The sequence below is a fragment of the Pelophylax lessonae genome, assembly GCF_965119305.1.
Source record: "Pelophylax lessonae genome assembly, chromosome: 6".
Classification (NCBI taxonomy): Eukaryota; Metazoa; Chordata; class Amphibia; order Anura; family Ranidae; genus Pelophylax; species Pelophylax lessonae.
The window spans coordinates 253,583,983-253,604,893 of record NC_138773.1 but is presented as its reverse complement, the minus strand read 5'-3'; the positions used below and the strand labels follow the sequence as shown (position 1 = coordinate 253,604,893).

The 20,911-nt window shown below is 45.8% G+C and overlaps 1 protein-coding gene across 3 annotated transcripts in view; it reads right to left on the bottom strand.

The window, feature by feature from the left end:
• The window catches only part of TLK1 (tousled like kinase 1), a 494,176-nt gene that overhangs the window by 26,839 nt on the left and 446,426 nt on the right, over positions 1 to 20,911 (bottom strand). For all 3 annotated transcript variants that reach the window (XM_082260299.1, XM_082260300.1, XM_082260301.1), the window contains 3 exons: positions 19,297 to 19,363; positions 17,253 to 17,350; positions 11,691 to 11,772 (listed from right to left, as the gene is read on the bottom strand). In XM_082260299.1, coding sequence (XP_082116425.1) covers positions 11,691 to 11,772; positions 17,253 to 17,350; positions 19,297 to 19,363 — 247 coding nt within the window. The remainder of the gene's footprint in view (positions 1 to 11,690; positions 11,773 to 17,252; positions 17,351 to 19,296; positions 19,364 to 20,911) is intronic.

Genomic DNA, 20,911 nt, shown 5'->3' with positions numbered 1-20,911 from the left:
ATCCGAAACCTATCCTTCAGTACCTGGCTTTCAATAGCCAGGCCGTTAAAGCGAGCGACCGTAAAACAGGATGGAGGATCGGCCCTTGAGACCAAAGATCTTCTCTGAGCGGGATTCTCCAAGAAACATTGGCTACCAGCTTTATGAGGCCTGCGTACCAAGACCGGCAAGGCCAATCTGGAGCCACCAGAATGACTGGAATCCCTTCGGCCTCGATTCTGCACAGAAGTCTCGGCAGAAGCTGAAGTGGAGGAAAAGCGTAAATCAGACGATACTGACCCCATGGGGCCACCAGAGCGTTGGCGGCCAAAGGATCCTGAGATCTTGCCACAAACCTCTGAACCTTCCAGTTGAGACGAGAAACACTTGCGGGTGAAGAGACCATTCGCCCGGCTCCAATGCCTGTTGACTGAGTTAGTCCACCTGCCAATGTTTCACCCCTGGAATGTGCACAGCAGATAGGGCTGGAACATATCATTCTGCCCACCTTAGAATGCCGGCTACTTCTCTGGCCGATAGGGCACTTCTGGTGCTCCCTTGATGATTGACATATGCCACAGCCGTGGCATTGTCCGATTGCATCCTTACCGGGCACCCCTGCAGACGATCCGTCCACAGGGACAGGCAAAACCAGATTGCTCGAATCTCCAGGATATCGATCGGCAGACTGGACTCCTCCAGAGTTCAAACCCCTTGAGCTGAAACTGTGCCCAAGACACCTCCCCACCCGGACAGACTGGCGTCCGTTGAAACCAATGTCCAGTAAAGGGGGGAGAAAGGACTTCCCCTGTTGTAGCGCCGGGGAACGGAGCCACCAAATCAAGGATCCCTGCACACCCCGGCTCAACAGGATTAGATTGTCTAGAGATTGAGGATTCTTGTCCCATTTGGCAAGAATCTCCTTTTGCAGATGCCTGGTATGGAATTGAGCAAATGGAACCTCCTCGAGGTGGAGACCATCAAGCCCAGCACTTGCATGCAAGTCCAGAGAGACGACCGACTGTTGGACAATTTGAACTGAATCGCATGCTGCAACTTTAGTAGTTTCGCCTCTGGAAGAAACACCCTGGCTGAGGCTGAATCCAAAGTCAGGCCCAGGAAGTCCAGGTTGTTGGACAGAGTCAGAGCTAAATTCTGAAAATTCAGCGTCCAGCCGAACTGTTGCACAGTTCGCACAGTGATGTCCAGATTGTCTTTTACGACAAACAAGAACTCTGCTCGCAGGAGGAGATTGTCCAGGTACCCCAGTACTGCAATCCCCTTCTGCATGAGCAAGGCTAACACCAGGGCCAACACTTTTGTGAACACCCGAGAAGCTGAGGCGGGTCCAAAGGGTAAGGCCACAAATTGATAATTCTCCTCTCCCAACGGCAAACCGAAGAAAACGCTGGTGCCCGACATATATTGGGATTTGAAGGTAAGCGTCCTTGGTATCGATAGAGGCCAGAAAATCCCCTTGATGAAGAGATGCCACCCCCATGCGAATGGACTCCATCCGAAATTTCTGAACCGGCACAAAGCGATTCAGGGGCTTGAGGTCCAAAATTGGATGGACTTTGCCTTCCTTCCTGGGAACAGTAAACAGATTTGAATAAAATCCCCAAAAACGTTCCAACTCTGGAACCGGCACAATTAGTCCCTGTGATAGCAGATCCTGCAGCACCCTGTAAAGGCCCTGCAGCCGATTGGGGGACAGGCACAAGTTGGAAAGGATGAACCATGCCAGGGACAAGGACCGAAACTCGATCTTGTAACCAGACCAAATCAACTCGTGGACCTATTTGTCTTGAATGAAAGAGATCCATGGGTCTGGAAAGATGTGAAGACATCCCCCCACCCCGGGTACGGGTGAGGGCGCCCCTTCAGGCAGAGGAGGGCTTGTCTGCGGGACCAGTACTCTTGACTACCAGCCCAGGGGCGCATGGAACCTCCCACGTTGTTACGGGTGGATTTTTGTCCCTTGTCCTGCGAGCCCGCAGGACGAAAAAGCCATTTGTGAGCCAAGAAAGGTCCTTGCATACGACAAGGCTCTTTGCTCTTAGCAAACTGTGGAAGCAGAGTACTCTTACCTCCTGTAAGACCTTTAATGATTTCTTTCATAGAAGCTGCGAACAGGCGATCTCCTACAAAAGGGAGATCAGTCAACACCTTTTTGGAAGCCTGGTCCGCAGACCAGTATTTCAGCCAAATCATGCGGCGAAGGGTCACAGCTGTCACAGACACTCTGCAGGCTAAAGGGGCCATATTCAGAGAGGAATCACAGATATACTGTAACCCCTGTATCAACTGATCCCCCAGCTCAGGAGAATGTTGACCCCCTTATAAATCCTGGAGCAGAAGCTTAGCCCATTCCATTAAGGTCTGGGAGACCAAGGTGATGGCAAACACCGGCCTCAAAATTTAACCTGCCATGGTGTAAAGGTATCGGACCAGAGCCTCAGCTCTCTTGTCCACAGGGTCTTTAACCACTTTACCCCCAGCCACTGTGCGGCACAGTGGCTCGTTCCCGTCCAGCGACGTAGACCTACGTCGCTGGACTCCTCCCCCTGTAGGCGGCGCTCCCACGCCGCCGGAGGCGCGCTCCCGCTGTTTTCATTCACAGCGGGAGTCGGCCCAGGGGAGGAGCGGCGGCGATCGCCGCTGCTCTGCCCCGATCGTCGGGGAATCGATCCTGAGTGACAGGGACTGACAGATCGGAGTGTTTAGCATAGCTGAACATCCGATCTGTCCTTCTGTCACTCAGTCACCTCCCCCCCCCCACACGTCAGTAAGCAACAGGCATACATTAACCCCTCCCTCTCCAATAAAATTAACCCCTTCGCTGCCAGTGTCATTTTTACAGTAACAGTGCATATATATAGCACTGATTACTGCAGTAATGTCTCTGGTACCCCCAAAAGTGTCAAAAACGTCAGTCAAGGGTCCGATCTGTTCGCCGCAATGTCGCAGTCCCGCAAAAAAAAAAAAAAAAAAAAAAAAAAAAAAAAAAAAAATCGCAGATCGCCGCCATTACTCGTTAAAAAAAAAAAACACCAAAAATGACAGAAATCTTTCCCTTAGTTAGTAAACGCAATAACTTTTGCGCAAACCAATCAAAATACGCTTATCGTGATTTTTTTTACCAAACATATGTAGCAGAAAACAAATTGGCTAGAAATTTTAAAAAAATTTGATTTTTACATTTTTTGGGGGGGAATTTCATATAAAAAAAATGTTAAAAATATTGTTATTTTTTCAAAATAAAATGCTCTTTTTTTGTTTATAGCGCAAAAAGTAAAAATCGCACAGGTGATCAAATATCACCAAAAGAAAGCTCTATTTGTGGGAAAAATGGATTTTTGTAAGAACTTACCGTAAAATCCTTTTCTCTTAAGCTCATTGACAGACGTAGTCTTCTTGATTCTCAAGAGCTGGGTTATGTTGTCTCCGCAGGAGTAGGACTAGGCAGAATGACAAAACGTTCTGGCTCCACCCTAGGGGGCAGTCCCTGAGGGTATATCCTCCCTCTCTCTGCTACAGGGAATCAGTTCTGTTTAAAGCAGTACAGAGAAATTAACCCAACCCAACTCAATGATAGAGGGGCGGGTACTACGTCTGTCAATGAGCTTAAGAGAAAAGGATTTTACGGTAAGTTCTTACAAAAATCCATTTTTCTCTATCGCTCATTGACAGACGTAGTCTTCTTGATTCTCAAGAGCTGGGACATCCAGAAGCAGTGCCACAAATGAGGGGTGGGATTGACAAAATCAAATCCAATCTAGAAGGCCCAACCGGTGCCAAACTAGAAGTTTTAAAGGCTCATTATAAACAAAGAATGAGACTAAAGAAAAATTTTCCAACGGAAAAAAACCCTCGAGGTAGACCACTGGTCTCCTCAAATTGCGGCCTGCAAAACCTTGCGGCCAAACGAGGCATCAGACGATGCCATTACATCAACTTTATAATGTTTAGAGAAGGTATGCACCGACGACCAGGTAGCCGCCTTGCACACCTGGACCACTGACGCCTGATGGCGAAAGGCCCATGACGCACTAAGTGCCCGAGTGGAGTGCGCCTTAACAGGGAACGGGGGCTCCCGACCCTTAATAGAATAAGCCTGTACTACCGTCTGTCTGATCCATCTGGAAATGGTCGCGGCAGATGCAGGCAACCCCTTTTTGGGTCCATCTGGGATCACAAAAAGTGAATCCGTCTTGCGAAACGAGTCTGTCGTTTTCAAGTATACCCTGATCGCCCGGACCACATCCAAGGAGTGCAAAGCAAATTCCCGAGGATGACTGGGCTTAGGACACAGGGAAGGTAATACAATTTCTTCATTCAGATGAAATTCTGAAACTACTTTTGGTAGGAAGGATGGATTCGGACGAAGAACCACCTTATCTCTATGAACCACCAGATATGGTGAACGACAAGATAATGCGGCCAATTCTGACACCCTGCGTGCAGAAGTAATAGCCACCAAGAAGGCCACCTTCTGGGACAACGTGGGTAGAGGAATCTCCCTAATATCTTCAAAGGGAGGTTTCTGAAGAACCGACAACACTAAATTAAGATCCCAGGGGGGTAACGGCGCGTGCACTGGCGGAGCCAGATGTCGCACCCCCTGGATGAAATTCCGCACCAAGGAATGAGTAGCCAAAGGCTTCTGAAAGAAGATGGCTAATGCTGAGACCTGACCCTTGATAGTACTCAAGGCCAGTTTCTGCTCAACCCCTTGTTGCAGAAAAGCCAATATTCGACTAATCGAATAAGACCGAGGTCGGAACCCCAAAGGTTCACACCATGCAATGTAGGACTTCCATGTGCGATGATAAATCTTTCTGGAAGTCGCTTTCCTTGCTTCAACTAGAGTAGGAATAACTGAAGCTGACAAACCTTTGTCCTTCAGCACCTGGGTCTCAATAGCCAGGCCGTTAAAGCCAGCGATCGTAAAGCAGGATGGAAGATCGGTCCCTGAGACAGTAGATCCTCCCTGAGAGGAAGTCTCCATGGGACGTCCGCCACCAGTCTGACCATGTCGGCGTACCAAGCTCGACGAGGCCAGTCCGGAGCTACCAGGATTACTGGGATTCCTTCCTCCTCTACCCTGCGAAGAAGTCTTGGCAGTAACGCGAGAGGAGGGAAGGCATATATTAGCTGGTATTGCCCCCACGGGGCGATCAGTGCGTCTGCGGTTTCTGCTAGAGGATCGCGGGAGCGAGCCACGAATCTCTGAACTTTCCTGTTGAATCGTGATGCCAACAGATCCACATCCGGGGTGCCCCACCGTAGGCACAACTGGTGGAAAACGTCTGGATGGAGGGACCATTCCCCCTGATCCAGGGTCTGACGGCTGAGATAATCTGCCTGCCAATTCTCCACCCCCGGAATGAACCCCGCAGAGATTGCTGGAACAAATCGTTCCGCCCAGCGAAGAATACAAGCCACTTCTTTGGCCGCTCGGACACTCTTGGTGCCCCCCTGATGATTGACATAAGCCACGGCCGTGGCATTGTCCGACTGGATCCGAACCGGGCTGCCCTGAAGCTGCTCGGTCCAGTGAATCAGACAAAGTCTGATCGCTCTCAGTTCCAATACATTTATCGGTAATCTGGATTCTTCCGGGGACCAAAGTCCCTGGACAGATAACTGACCAAGAATTCCTCCCCATCCGGATAGACTGGCATCCGTGGTCACTATCGTCCAATATATTGGCAGAAATGACTTTCCCTGGCTGAGCATTGGAGACCGAAGCCACCAAACCAGAGACTCTCTGGTCTGTTTGCTCAATCGTATCTGATTGTCCAGGGATTCCGGATTCCGATTCCATCTGAGAAGAATCTCTTGCTGAAGAATTCGGGTATGGGACTGGGCAAATGGGACTGCTTCGAATGAAGCCACCATCAACCCCAGAACCCTCATGCACGTCCGAAGGGAAGACCAGCTGTTGGACAGTAACAACTGGACTGCTGATAGAATCTTTCGAAGTTTCCCTACCGGAAGGAAAACTCTCGTCCTGACTGTGTCTAGAATTAGACCCAGATATTCGAGCCTCTGGGTGGGAACCAGAAATGACTTTTGCTGGTTCACCAGCCACCCGAATTCCTGTAAAGAAATCATAGTAATTTCTATGTTTTGTAGCAAGGTCTGAGGAGATTCTGCATGAAGCAGAAGATCGTCTAGGTAACCTAGAATCGATATACCTCTTTGGCGCAGAAGTGCCAACATAGGGGCCAACACCTTTGTGAAGACCCGCGGAGCCGTGGCGAGACCGAAAGGTAACGCCACAAACTGATAGTGGTTCTCCTCTACGGAAAAGCGTAGAAAACGCTGATGTCCTGCGAAAATGGGAATGTGAAGATAGGCGTCCTTGATGTCTATGGACGCTAGGATATCCCCTGGATGCAGGAAGGCTGCTACCGTGCGAATGGACTCCATTCTGAATCTTCTTATGTTGACGAAAGAATTGAGCGCTCTTAAGTCCAGAATTGGACGCACTTTGCCCTCTTTCCTGGGTATTGTAAACAGGTTTGAATAAAACCCTTGAAACCGTTCTGTCCAAGGAACGTGGACTACCACTCCTTGTTGTAGTAGATCTGTGACTGCTCTCCGCAGATCTTCTAGACGATCCGGAGATAGTCGGATATTGGAAGGGAAGAATCGCGCCGGTGGGAGAGATCGAAACTCGATCTTGTACCCTGACTTTATGACTTCGCAAACCCATTTGTCCGGGATTCTGGAAAGCCATGGATCCGGGAACCGGCGAAGACGTCCCCCCACCCCAGTTATGGGTGGGGGCGCACCTTCAGGCTTTGGATGGTTTATCTTCAGGTCTGGAGGGGGCGGGCTTTTGCTTGCCCGACCAACGACCCCTCCTGCAGGAGGCTTGGAGGACTTAGTTTTTTCACCCGCTGGACGAAAAAACCTCTTGTGAGCAGAAAAAGAAGGCCCTCGTCTTTGACGAGTTCCTCTACCTTTAAAATTTTGCGGTAAAAAGGTGCTTCTTCCACCGGTGAGATCCTTAATGATCTCATCTAAGTTGGCTCCAAATAGACGCTCTCCTGAAAAGGGGATATTAGCCAATGCTTTTTTGGAACCTTGGTCGGCTATCCAACCTTTTAGCCACAGTGTACGCCTGAGAACCACTGCTGAGACTGATGCTCGCGCCATTAATGGAGTGGCGTCTAACGCCGCATCACATACAAACTGTAACCCCTGTATCATTTGTTCCAACAAATCTGATACCGCCTGAGGGACTTCTTCTAAGTCCCGGCGTAACCACTTGGTCCATTCAGTTACAGCCTGCGAAACCAGACCAATAGCAATTATTGGCCTGAAAGCTGATCCAATCAAGGAAAACATGGTGCGAGACATAGCTTCTATCTTGCGATCCACTGGATCTTTAAAAGACGGAGCGTCTTCTAAAGGAATAACCGTGGCTTTATTCAATCTAGCAATTGGTGAATCCACCACAGGTGGTTCTGTCCATTTCTTAATAAGGGTTTCCTCAAACGGATAACGCCTGTCAATGCGTTTGGAAATATTAAAAGTGCGTTTTGGCAGACGCCATTCTTCATCGATTGGATTGCCAAAACATTTGGGCAATGGAAAAACCTTTGCCACTTTGATGCGCTTTTTAGTCCCAAAAGGGATCTCAGTTTCAGCTATTTCTGATGGAATACCCTGTAACCTTAAAGTCTCTTGAACAGATACAATGAGTGCGTTTACCAACGCTTCCTCTCAGGCTATGGCAGATGCCGAAACATCCTCCTCACTGTCTGAAGAGACAGGACCCGAGACACCAATACCAGATGAAGTACCTGCAACTGCAGAAATAGGCTCAGAGTCTGAATCCGAGGTTTCAGATAATAAGGGGTTAGGCGGGGGTCGCTTTCTTGCGCCCTGTCCCTGACAAGCCACTTCCACCCGGGACACAAAAGTTTCCATAATGGCTGACAAAGATTCAATTGTCAATGGGGTGCTGGAGGATCCCGCAGACCCCTCGAGGGGATCCGGAGGAGATACATGAGTGGCAGGGTCCATGTTAATACAGGACACTTTTGCCAGCAATAAACAAAAAAACTTTTTTTTTTTTTTTTTGTGTGTCTCCCCCTAGCGCAATAGCGCCCCTCAGAGTACCTGCTTCTCGATCCCAGAGAGAGAGAGAGAGGGACCCCCAAGGCTCACCAACCGATGCAGTGCAGTTTCCAACAAACTGCAGCCAGCGTCTGTCTTACACAGACTGGAAGGAGCTGTTTGCTTTTTCCCGGGCAGAAGGCGTGGCTCCGCCCCCTGTGTACGCCTTCCGGCGTTCCCAGCCCTCCACGAGGAAGCTGGGCTCACAAAACATGGCCGCCCCCATAGAAGAGACATAAGACTCCAAAAACATGGCGGCCGGCGTGACCTGAGGACATACATGCATTCGGTCTACGGCAAAATGGCGGCGGACCACCGATATCGTCTTCCCAGCACATCCACCTGCACTCTGCTGAGAGGTGACATATGGATCTACAGAGATACACTGCACATAAGGTAGGATTATACCTCCTATGTTTGCTGTAATGTTACAGTCTGCTGGGTAGAGTGTTAGCTCTTGAACCAAGTCCACTTCCCACAAACACATGCTGTATAACAAGGGGGACTTGTAAGTGTCAGATATATACTGACCATATATGGAGGGGCCCATAATATATACTGCCTCATAAATGAGGAAAAAAGGGAACGTTTTACTCACCATACCGAACCGACAGGCACCCTCTCTTCATAATACCCTCTCCACCGAGGTGGGGGTTTGTGGACGCCTCGACTCTCTGGTCCTGGCGTCCAAGCGAGCTTTTAACTCGCAAAGTCAGTCCCTTTACTGGGACTCCGTCGCGGCCGACTCAGCGCACTGGTCTGCACGCGCTTTTAGGCAGAAACCGGGGTGACCACTGGATCTCACATCCAGCCCGTCGCCCGGCCCCGCATACTTACTTGAATATGTCGCGGCCGACCAAGCGCAATGCCTGGTCTGCACGCGCTCGTAGGCCGGCTGGGGTGACCACAAGTGTCGCCCAGTCCGGCATTTTTGCTTGAAGATCTCACAGGAAAAAAACACTGGAGAAAACTACCTAAAAAAAGTCTTTTTCTTAAAGAAAAAAAGTCTTGCCAGGACCAAAAGATCCCAGCAAGGAACTTAGGTCCTTACTCCTGACTAGACAGAAAAAAAATGATTCCCTGTAGCAGAGAGAGGGAGGATATACCCTCAGGGACTGCCCCCTAGGGTGGAGCCAGAACGTTTTGTCATTCTGCCTAGTCCTACTCCTGCGGAGACAACATAACCCAGCTCTTGAGAATCAAGAAGACTACGTCTGTCAATGAGCGATAGAGAAAAAAGGACGTAAATTTCGTTTGGGTACGGCGTCGCACGACTGCGCAATTGTCAGTTAAATTCGCACAGCGCCGAATCGCAAAAACTGGCCTGGACGTAAGACAGCAAAATCTTCCGGTGGTAAAGTGGTTAAAAGACGGGGAATCCTCCACCAGAAGAAGGGTGGCTTTATTCAATCTGGAAACCTGAGAATCCGACCCCAGTGGAACAGTCAGTTTCTTCAAAAGGGGCTCTTCAAAAAGGATACCTCCTAGCGAAATGCTTAGGTATCCAAACCATGCGTTCGGGGATCCCCACTGACTTGCGATAATCTCGTCAAAATAGGCAGGAAAGGGGAACACCTTAGTCCCCCCTAGGATGGTCTGCGGGTACCAAATTGCACAGATGCAGCATTAGCGGTGTCCTCCAATTTTAAAGTTCCCCGCACTGATACAATCAGTGCCTCCACAAGCGCCGCAGCACTGCTCCACAATGGTCGCCGCACTGATTTCAATGGGAAACTCCAAAAACATGGCCGCCGGACTACACAAACATGGATTATACAAAGATTCAGAACAGCCATCCGCAGAAAAAAGTGGTGGCAGACGGCGCGGCACTCGGGACCCCCAATAGCCCCTCAAGTACTTGCAGTCCACTTGGGGGACCCCCACTGCCATCTAAAATTTTACTGTGAGCCACCGGCAGCACGCTCCCTCCTCCCCAGTCCCACAGTGCATGACCCTGTGCCTAAAAGTAGCCAGGCCACCCCGGGGAGGGGGGACAAAGGGGGTAAGTGAGGGTGACATGGGCAGGGGAACCCTGCTAATGAGGATGGGGGGGAACCAAGCAAGAAGGAAGGACACTGGGGGGGCCTACCAACCCGAGGAAAAGGCCGCGCTCCACCCCAAAATGTTCCCGGTGGAGAGGGGGGACACCACTCACCACACTTGGAAACACAGCAGGCACCACACTTGGGAACCAAGCAGGCACCACACCGGGCAGTCCACCGCACCATCTTGGAATGGGGGTGCTGTGGCCAGAGATACGCTGCGACTCAAGATTGTGACCAGGGCTATGCGTCCTCGCGAGGTGTTTCACTCTCTGGCCAGCCCTGTCCAGTGGGGCTATGTCGCAGTCAACCTAGCGTGGAGCTAAAGTTGGATCGTGCTTGCTGGCCAGACTGAGAAGACCGCAAGAATCTAGGATATCCAGTTTGTTGCAAAGTCCGGGAGTTGATTGTAGTTCTCACAGGAACATAAAATAATAAAAAGGAGGAAAGAAATCCATTTAAAAAAGAAAAAAATGCCAGGACCAGAGATCCCAGCAAGGAACCTGACTAGGCAGAAAAAACTGAAGTCCTATAGCAGGAAGTATACCCCCTAGGACTGCCTTAGGGGCATAGTCAAATTTGTTTCCGCCTAGTCCTACTCCTATGGAGAGCAGCATAACTCAAGGGTCAAAGAAGATATGGAGCTGTGTTCCTCAATGTACGAAAACGAAATTAAAAACGTTATAAGTAGGCCATATGTAACTTTATTCCACAGGCTGATAAACAGTTGCATTTAAATGGTAGGCATTGTTGAAGGCACTTTGCATATTTGCACTTGTATTTATGAAAACATGCTACATATTAACATTTTTTATTCTGAATTCCAGGCAAACACAGACAAGATACATATATGGAGGCTGTTTTATCTGCTGCAGGATTTGTATTTCTGTTTAATTCTGGGGGCTCTTTCTCTGCTGCAATATCACTTGTATTTACAGGTCTCCTCCCCAGCCTATGACTAGATGGTAAAAAGGGAAACCGTACAATAGTCAGCTCATCTTTCTGCTTTCTCCTACAATTAACGTGCGCCTTCCAATGGAACAAACATTATTGGCTTCTTTTTCCTCCCCCTGCCCTGTTGGAGAGTAGACTGCAAAAGACTTACATCAAGTCAGATATTCACGTCTTATATTATATCTACATTTAACAACGTAGGTAATTATCCCAGAGCTAAGTTAATTTGTGATTTTTATATCTGCCTGGCATTCAACTTTACCAATGGTTTACATCAAATACTCTTAATTGTTATGTGTTTCGTCTAACCCCGCTTAAATATTTTTCTAAATGTTCTACATGTTACAGATGATCTGTTAATACATGGAGCCCCTTACATAGGCTGACAATATTACTGGGGAAGTCTCTGCATTAACCCACTGAAAATATGTAGCAATACATTTTACATCACTAAAAAAAGTATAAAGCAAACATAAACACAAGGTTCAAAGTGTAAGGTAAATGTAGTAAACATTAGTGTCAAAGTAGAAGGTAAACTTCATTGACGATGTTTCAAGACATAAGGTATATTAGTGTTACCTTGTACACTTCACTAAAACCACCTCGACCAAGTAAATGAAGTAATAAATATCTCTCGTTCAACGTAGGGTGATCTTTAAATCTAAAAAAAAAAAAAAGAGAAAATACAAATTAACTCTAAACATGCAATGTCTTTTATGTTTAAGACATAGAAAGTGACTATTTTCTTTATTTACAAAATGAGCCCTTATTACAGACCCTCTTATAGGAAAACCCAGAGCAAGATGGCTCCCCAACCACCAGCTTTAAACAGTCAAGTTCTGCTGCATCCTATTCTACCAAACATATTTGGAGAAGAGTAGAATAGTTACCTACTGCCACTAATCCTGTGTCATTGTTCACTCACTAGGTAAATAAAACCAGTAGTATTAATATTGCCAGGAACAATGACTCACCCGTTACCTTTTTTTCTCGGTCACATTTTTACACATCAGCCACTTTGAATGTAACCTCTTGCTGCACACATAATATATATGTGGGGCAGCAGAGAGGGTGGAATTTAATGCCCACATATGTGTTCTTGGGTTACACAGCTTTCTGTGCAGTGACTGCGCTGTCAAAGACATCTCTTGGGTCTCTACTAATGATCGTGAGCTAGTTGGACGAGCTCTCCTTACCATGTGACCGACAGTCATGTGATTGGCCAGTTCTTCACACCCCCTAGGGATGAAGCTCAACCTTTTTTTTTTTTCAATTTTTAATTTTGAATGCAGTAGCAAATAGAACCTCTATTTTTGTGGTGGTCTTTGCCTCCATTGTGCATAATTCCTCCCACTACCTATCCTGGGGATTAGAAATTCCTCCAACAGGAATAGGAGCAAAGAAATTTACATGCAGCACAGTGGGGGAAACAGTTACAATCTCCGTAAGGTGCTTTCTGTCCCTTTCTATCCTGGTGACACATATTACCTTCATTACTTGTTTTAGTGCCACAGCGATAAAAACTGTAGGGAAATCTCCCCAGTGTAGTCATAGTCAATAATAAAACATGACAGAAAACACTCCCTGCACATTAGGGGAAAAAAAAAAAAAAAAAACTTATGTGACGCTGTGTTTTAAATTCAGAGATTCTAGTATAGGCCAATCACCCGAAGCCAATCTTGAGAAAACCAGTTATCTGCTACATTAGATATTATCATTCAATCAGTAAAGTTTTCCCTCATGACAGGTTGGCATTCGTGTCAGGCTGCAATCTACTTCATAAAATAAGTAGGATGGCATGACCTGCAAATGCACGCCTATAGAAAGATGATATAAGACATGCATTATTCAGAGGTTGCATTATGTGCCCAATCACGCTCTATAGTCAGCGACCATTAAAACATATATCTAAAGCCATAACTTTTTGTTTTCCATTTTAGATAGCATAGCAGTGTTAAAACCGCTGTCTTTTTTTGCCATCTCATTAGGGAGATTTCCTTTTGCTTCCTGACCTGTAGACTCAACAGGAAGTGATAAAGGGAAGCTTTAGGAATAAGAGTCAGACTGGTAGCTTTAGGCAAAAGAAAGACTTAAACAGGGAGTACCACATCCAGACAAAGGAGACAAATCTCCACAGGATGTTTTGGAGTAAAACACAGAGAAGGCATAACAATGTTCATATTAAAGAGGGAGAAATCATCTTGAAAAAGAAATAGGATTTGGGGCTTAGAATAACCTTTTACTTATGTGCCACAATAAATGATTCTTTAAAGACTGTTAATTCTAAAACAGATGGCAATGACAAGAATGAATGGTATGTCCGTCATCCAGATCCTGCGGAGCAAATGAGAAATAGTTTTTAGAGGAAGTAAAGCAAAAATCAGGTTGAACTGATCCCACAGAGCCACCAGCGCATCCACTGCATAGGCTAGAGGACCGGGACCTGGAGATAGAATTAAGCTACGGCCAGCTTTGGTAGCGCGTTGCTGAAAACCAGGAGACCCCCCCACCCCCCTCGTGAAAGGTCTTGAAACACCTTGGGGTGAACAGACCACTTTTTGGAGTCCACTGATGATTGCAGAAGTCCACTTGCCAATTGGTCATTGGAGATAGAGCTAGAACATGTCCAAGCCAGAAGTTGGTTGGCTTCTATTTAAGCCAATAGATTTCTGGTTCCTCCTTGATGAATGCTACTGCTGTGGCACTGTCTGACTGAATCTGGCTCAGATGACCTTGCAGTCGAGAGGCCCAGAATTGTAAGGACAACTAAGCTGCTATAAGCTGTAGAACTGGCTGGCATGCGTCATATCTTCCAGAACAACGGAAAGGATGAATTGACTCCAGTTCTGGACTTGTGACCCTCAATGCCGGGGTAAGCCTGGTTTTAAAGGTCAGGCGTGAAGTATGCGACAGTCCAGAAACTGCGCTCTATCACGCGCAGCCAGAATGTTAAGTTGCAACAGTCTGGAGTGAAATTGGGCAGATGGATTTGCCCAATGAGCAGTACCAACAACCAGAAGGAGGCAGTGTTAATTTCGTAGACTAAAACGTTTTCGTCGACTAAATTAACACAATTTTAGTCGACTAAAATACGACTGAAACTAAAACAATTCAGATGACTAAAATACGACTAAAACTAAAATGGCATTTTAGTCTTAAGACTAAAATACGACTAAAACTAAAATGGCATTTTAGTCAAAAGACTATAACTAAAACTAAATTGAAATTTGCTGCCAAAATTGACACTGGTGCATGCTCAAAGCTTAATATCATAAATAATAACATATTAGATTTTTCACTCCAGGACCAGCAGTAGTATATAATGAGTTTGGAAATTGTAGAGAAATGCTTAAATAATGCATTACAAATTACAATTGAACTACACCCATTCGATTATAGAGGACTAAAATAAGTTTTAGTTGACTAAAATGTAGGACGTTTTAGTCGACTAAAATGTACTGGAGTTTTAGTCGACTAAATACGACTAAAACTAAAACACTTGCAGAAGACTAAAATGGGACTAAAACTAAAATGTCATTTTAGTCCTAAGACTAAAACTAAATTGAAATTTGCTGCCAAAATTAACACTGGAAGGAGGTTGTGCCGGCACAGCAGGGGCTCATGAGCAGGAAACCGGTACAATGGAATGGAAAATTGTGCTGCAGCACACTCTCCAGATGTTCCTGAGATTTATACACTTAGGCCAGCATATCCAGGCTCCCAAAAAAAAAAGGTAGAAGCCCTGACTTACTGCAGCAGTGGTCTTCCAACAGCCTGCTGTCCCCACCAGGTAGATAGCAGGATTCAGAAGACGTTCAGTCTTTGCCTGGCACATGGGCATACTTCCAAAGGAATCTTACGGGAAGGGGTTACCCCAGATGAGTGAACCACGGGCCTTAACCTGCAGAGCACTGTTTCTCAACATTTTTCCAGTCAGGGCACCTTTGAAAATTATTTACAGTCTCAAACCACTCCAGTTAAGCCTTGGTTCACATTATTGCGTGTCGGGAATGCATGCAAAATCGTGTGGCTTCCTGAAACGAATACAAAAACGCAATGCTCTTCAGCAGAAGCACAGGGGTGTCATTAATTCTTACTGGTACCACCATGCATTAGCTCACAAAAAAAAGTGTCAGGGACTAGGGTTGGATCACACCAAAACGTGGCGTGCAAAAGGCGCGCTCTCCATGCATGTTTCCTGTTTGCACTGCCCTTAAAATCTGAATGCGGGTTTCAATACATTAACAGCACCCCAAAGGCAGATGCAGTGCGTTTCAAGGCACCAAATTGCATAGCACCATGCAGGTCGGTCCGGAGTTTTTTTTTTTTTTTTTAAAGTAGTGCATGCGCTACTACTTTTTTCTGCATCCCAGTGCGATTTGCAGTCCATAGGTTGCAAAATCACATCACACAATCCCCTCTCTGCCAACTTCCACACCCTAAACCCCCTCTTGCTCACCTGTGTACCCCAACCAAACCCCCCCACTGCTCACCTAGTACCCCAAACACCCCTCCCTGCTCACCTCTGTACCCCAAAATCCCCTGTTTGCACACCTTTGTAATCCACTCTCTGCTATAACCCCCACCTTTCCTTTTGATCCTTTCTGCACCCTACTTTTCTCTCAGCAGAACCTCAGGGCAGGACCGTTCTTACACTTACAAAGCTCTGTGGGCAGTGTTGACAGAGTAAGGAGTGCTGGCTGCAGCTCTGAATGCACCTACTAGTATGCACTTAGTAGGAAGTATAGGGGACATACTCCTCCTGCCCCCCCCCTCAACATACTCACTGACAGCATACTCACAGACATAGCCTTGAACTTGCACCAAGTACTCTCCTGCAGGGGGAGACGGAGAGTCTCCCCTCGTTCACTGCTCTTTACTGCACTGTGCCGACCGACCTTCTGTGCTGATGTTCAGTGAAAGGGGAGTTCGGACAGATCAGACAGCCTTTTTCAACCAAGGTGCCACAGCACCCCTGAAGACCTGAGGCACCACCCTAGTTGAGAAACTCTGCTATAGAGCACTCTAAAGCGAATTCTCTGGGTGGAACAAATGTGGGTATAGGATTGTACATATGAAGGTTTTCTATTTATTTTTTTCTTTTGGTTGAACGAGATGGACTTTCTTCTTTACCGGACTAGGTAGCTATGTAATTCAGAAGGTTGCATCATGGATGTCTAAATGAGAGCAGAGTCCAGTGCTGAAGAGGCATATTACGCAGGCTGGACCAACTTCCTACCAGCAGAGTCCCAGTGCAAAGCCAAAGGTTAACAAATCTAGAAGCTACAACAATGAGTCCCAGTAGCTCCGCAGTAAGCTTGCTTGAAGAAAAAAATAATAATCTTAAGAAAAGTAAAAGTATTGCTTCTCTCAAATCATAGAGAAGGCGGCCTCTGTTTTCCTAGGACATCAGGGAGAAACTGAGACAGTCCATTCTCCTGAAGGCAAGAATATCTCCCCTCCCCCTTTGTTTGGCCACACACATATGACTTCCAAACTATCACTTTTCTTATGCCCCATACACACGTGCAGATTATCTGCAGACTTTTGTCTGCAGACTTACCTTTTCTATGTAGTGCAAGGGCCTACCGGATTGCATACAAATTGAATGTGTTTAGGTTTGACCTCATATTATATGGTTTTGGTAAGTCTGCAGACAAAAGTCTGCAGATAATCTGCACGTGTGTATGGGGCATTAGTCTGTGCCTAAATTATGACTGAGCTACCTATGTGAATATCTATAAAAAAAATAAAATATTGGTGGGCCTTGAGAACTGTGTTGGGAAATATCAAGAGCACATCCAGCAGGCAGGAGCTAGCACAGGAATAATGGTGGAGGAAAACAAATGTGAGTAAGCAATAAAATTTACCCCACTAGGCTATGGTTGTCAATGCAGATTAATTATAAGCATCAAAACAATCCATTCAATATCATCCACATGTGGAAACAACTGTTTTCTGTTGGTGAGCTCTTTTAAAGCATTTGTGTTATTTAGTGTTCACAAGTGAGTTCTGTCATTATAGTGGCAAGTTCTGGGTGCCCGGATGAAGTCCAAACTAAAAGCTTTGCTGTTCATACTACATGACAAATGCCTAGTTATGAGGAGAGGCGACTATACAAAACTTAAAATTTTCCCTTACTGTGAATTGTCCTCATTGTTAATTCGTTTCAGTTCTCGTATGTGGAGATTTCGAACCCTTTCCAAACGTTCAAGTTCTGCCTGGATCTCTGCTTCCTCCTGCATTGAGAGTAAATATAATATGTTACACATGAGTAAATTTTATCACTGAGGACAGATATCAGACTAAAGCCCCGTACACACCTAGCGATTGTCGGCCGTAAATATTCGGCCGAACGATCGGCTGATTGTAGGCTTGTTGGTATGATGCTTCCGACAGAGACTTTCCGGCCGAACAGAATCTGTTGTACAGGCATTAAAATTTTTGTTGGCCAACACCAGAACGGCCGATTGTTCGCCAGTCAGTACAGAATTCGGCCGACAAACAGCCGATTAGCAAGACTGGGCATGCTCAGAAAAGAAAAAACACACGGAAAGTTAACCATCACATGACATTACTTCTGCAGTCGGTTGTTGTTGGCCGACAAAATTCATGTGCAGTCTATTGCAGTTTTCAGCCCAAAGGACAGCACCGGACAAAAGACGGCCGATCGTTCGGCCGACATTCGGGACGTGTGTACGAGGCTTAAGGCTTTTAGTTGTGGATGCTTCAGTACGAAAAGCATTTCTGTTGGCCAAAACAGAAAATCAAAGAGAAGGGGATGCAATGAAGTTTAAGGCAAGCAAAAACATGAATATACAGTGCTATACATCCAACATTCCTGGTTATGCACATTTAATTTAAACTCTGTAAAAAGGGATATATTGTATTTTCAAGGTGCATAGACTGAGTTTGGTGTATAAATTTCCCTAAAGCCCATAAGGAATTACAAAAAAAACTACCCTTGCATTGGGATAATACTAATTACTGTGTACCTGGTCCCCTGAGAATTTGCTACGAGATGCTCTGGGCCATGGATACACAATGACATCACCATGTACAGTGCAGAGCCAACAGTCAGTCACTGAACATGAGGAAGGCAAGGGACTGACCAGGAGCCAGAGCGAAGAGCAAGGCAAGTATTTCATCCTAATCCTCATCCCCTAGAGCTAAAGTGTTGTTCCAAACTTTTCTGTGTTTATTAAAAATCATCAGCTACAAAAAGTGTAGCTGCTGACCGGGCTGTGACAGCTTGCAGCTTCACAGCCGGGTGCACACCGCGCATGCGCGAGATGTGCTGCACGTCTTGATGGACCTGCAATCTTCTGGAACCTTTGACTTGTCCCGAATGATTGCAGGGAGGGAGGGGAAGACGACAACTTCCGCTCAGGGCGCGTGGCGCTCCGAGCAGAAGTGTGAGCGGGTACATTTCAAAACTAGGTACCCACTCCCCAAATGTGGCAGGTAAGGGGGAGTACTTAAAGCGGTCCGCTTTATGAATATATGATTCCCATATTTCATATTCCCGTATTTCATCTAAAGTAATTTTTTTTTAATGTATCACAACTTTACACACTTGTTTTTTGATTTTGTATTAAATTATATAACACATTCTTACTAGAGGCAACCATTTCAATACAGTGCCAAAACTCAGGAGCATGTGGCCTAACAGACGTGATATCAATCTGGAATCCACAGTGTTAAACTTGGCTCACTTTAATCCAGTTGAGTTCAGGGAATCCATTATATAGTTCAAGCCCTGAAGTCTGTGCCGATTTCCAATGTGCACATTTTAGAATGGAAAACGGAGCTTGGCAAGGAACATTTATTTCCCCAAAAGATTAGTTAACCAGCTCTATTGTTGTCTAAAAGGAACACAGCTTCCTCAGGTACCCAAATCAATTCTGCCATTGACTGAAATGTATACGAGTGGAGCAGAGATGACAATGTGCTACAGACAGCAGCAGGAAGCTAAATCAGCAGCCATTGTTCCCCATGTTGCAGTGGAGAGCAGCTGAAACAACCTGAATACCATTTTTGGTGTTTGTTTACTCAATGAATGCAGCAAATTCCCTAGATGAACAGAATAGACTCTACTACCAGGAGAAGTCTTTTTTTTTTTTAAATGGAAGTAAAAAATAAAAAGGAGCTAGAGAACATGGAAAATTCCTAGTGACACACATACCTTTTTCAAATGCCCAAGTCTGAGTTTAAAAATCTCTTCCTGCTCGTGGTATTCAGCTAACGTTAACCTGAGCAAGCAAAAAGCAAGATTACAGTAAGAAAATACAGCAGACTGTATTGTAATGAAGCACAGGAAATATGACCATTCCATGCATACTTTAAAGATGATATAATATTTTTAAAAGAGATTTGGGAAACAAAGATCTATGAAAGGTATAAAATGCCTTCCTTGACAGCACTTCCACTGCTAGCTTAAAGAAGGATGAAAAGTGGTTAAGGGCTATTTCACACAGCCGTTCAGTTTTTTTTTTTCCGCTCCGGCACTTTTTTTTTTTTTTCACAGATGTCCGCATATCATCCCATCCGTTTGCGGATGATATACGGACATAATGTATGTCTATGGGCATTGCGGATGTCAGTGGATGACACCGCTGACATCCGATTTTGCTTCCTTTCCGTTTTTTCAACGCAACAAAAATAGGGTTCTGTTCCGTTCCAAAAACGGAACAGAACTGAAAGGACGCAAATCGGAATGTCAGCGGATGGTCATCCGCTGACATCCGCAATCCCATAGACATTCATTATGTCCGTATATCATCCGCAGAAAAATAGGATAATTTGCGGACATGCGTAACGCCCGTGTGAAAGAGCCCTAAGGGGGTTAATGGGGTTTCAATTTTTTTAAAAACAAAAAACCATGACCAAGTGCCTTACATGTAATACCACAGAAGGATTTACCTACAACAGTTGGGCTCATGAGCCCAAGCAGCCTTCACCCACATTCCAACAAGTCTAATGCTATATAGCAAACTCCAGATATATTCACATGGATGTTTTAGAGTAACTGCATTTTCTGCGTCACCCTCAAAATACAGATTTGTTTATGCAGAACCTCTTGATTTGGCTGACTGGTGCAGGTCCGATGCACGGGCCTGTGACTCTGTCATTTTAAATATGCGGAGGCCTTCAGCAGGATTCAATCACAGAACAAGCATGCTGTGAATGAGTGTCAGAACTACTGATTTCTGTACTTATTCCATGTCAAAGACTCAGACAACATTAAAGATAAATGCCAGGGAACTAGCATTTAGGCTTGCATAAGATGTGTGTGTACGGCAGGCTTTTACTAAGCATTTGCAAAGTTTTCAGCCATCTTCAAGCAGTCTCAGCTTCAGTTTAGGGAAGTTAAGCCAGCCATAGACAATTCAAATCTTAGCAGGTTCAGCAGGGACCGGCCAAGATTTAAATCATATATGGGCAGGCTGATTATACCCAAGTTGATTGATTGACCAACGTGGGTACAACCAGCCTGTCAAATTTTACATACAATTATTGATAGCAGCTATTATAACCACAAGCAATAATCACTTCCCCCACCCCTCCTGCTATGAGAACACATTGGCTCCAAGGGAGTGTTAATGGGGGAAATCACGCAATTTTCTTTCCTGCAACCAAAATCACTCCATCTATGGGCGGCTTTAAACACATCTCCTAATTGGAGTGTTGGCTTTAAACAAGCCAATAGCAGGCTTCAGTACTACATAAAGCTTATTTAAATACCTTCTGAAGATTGCTGGTAGCTTGTTTAAAGTGACAGCCAATACTCTTCTTAAAAG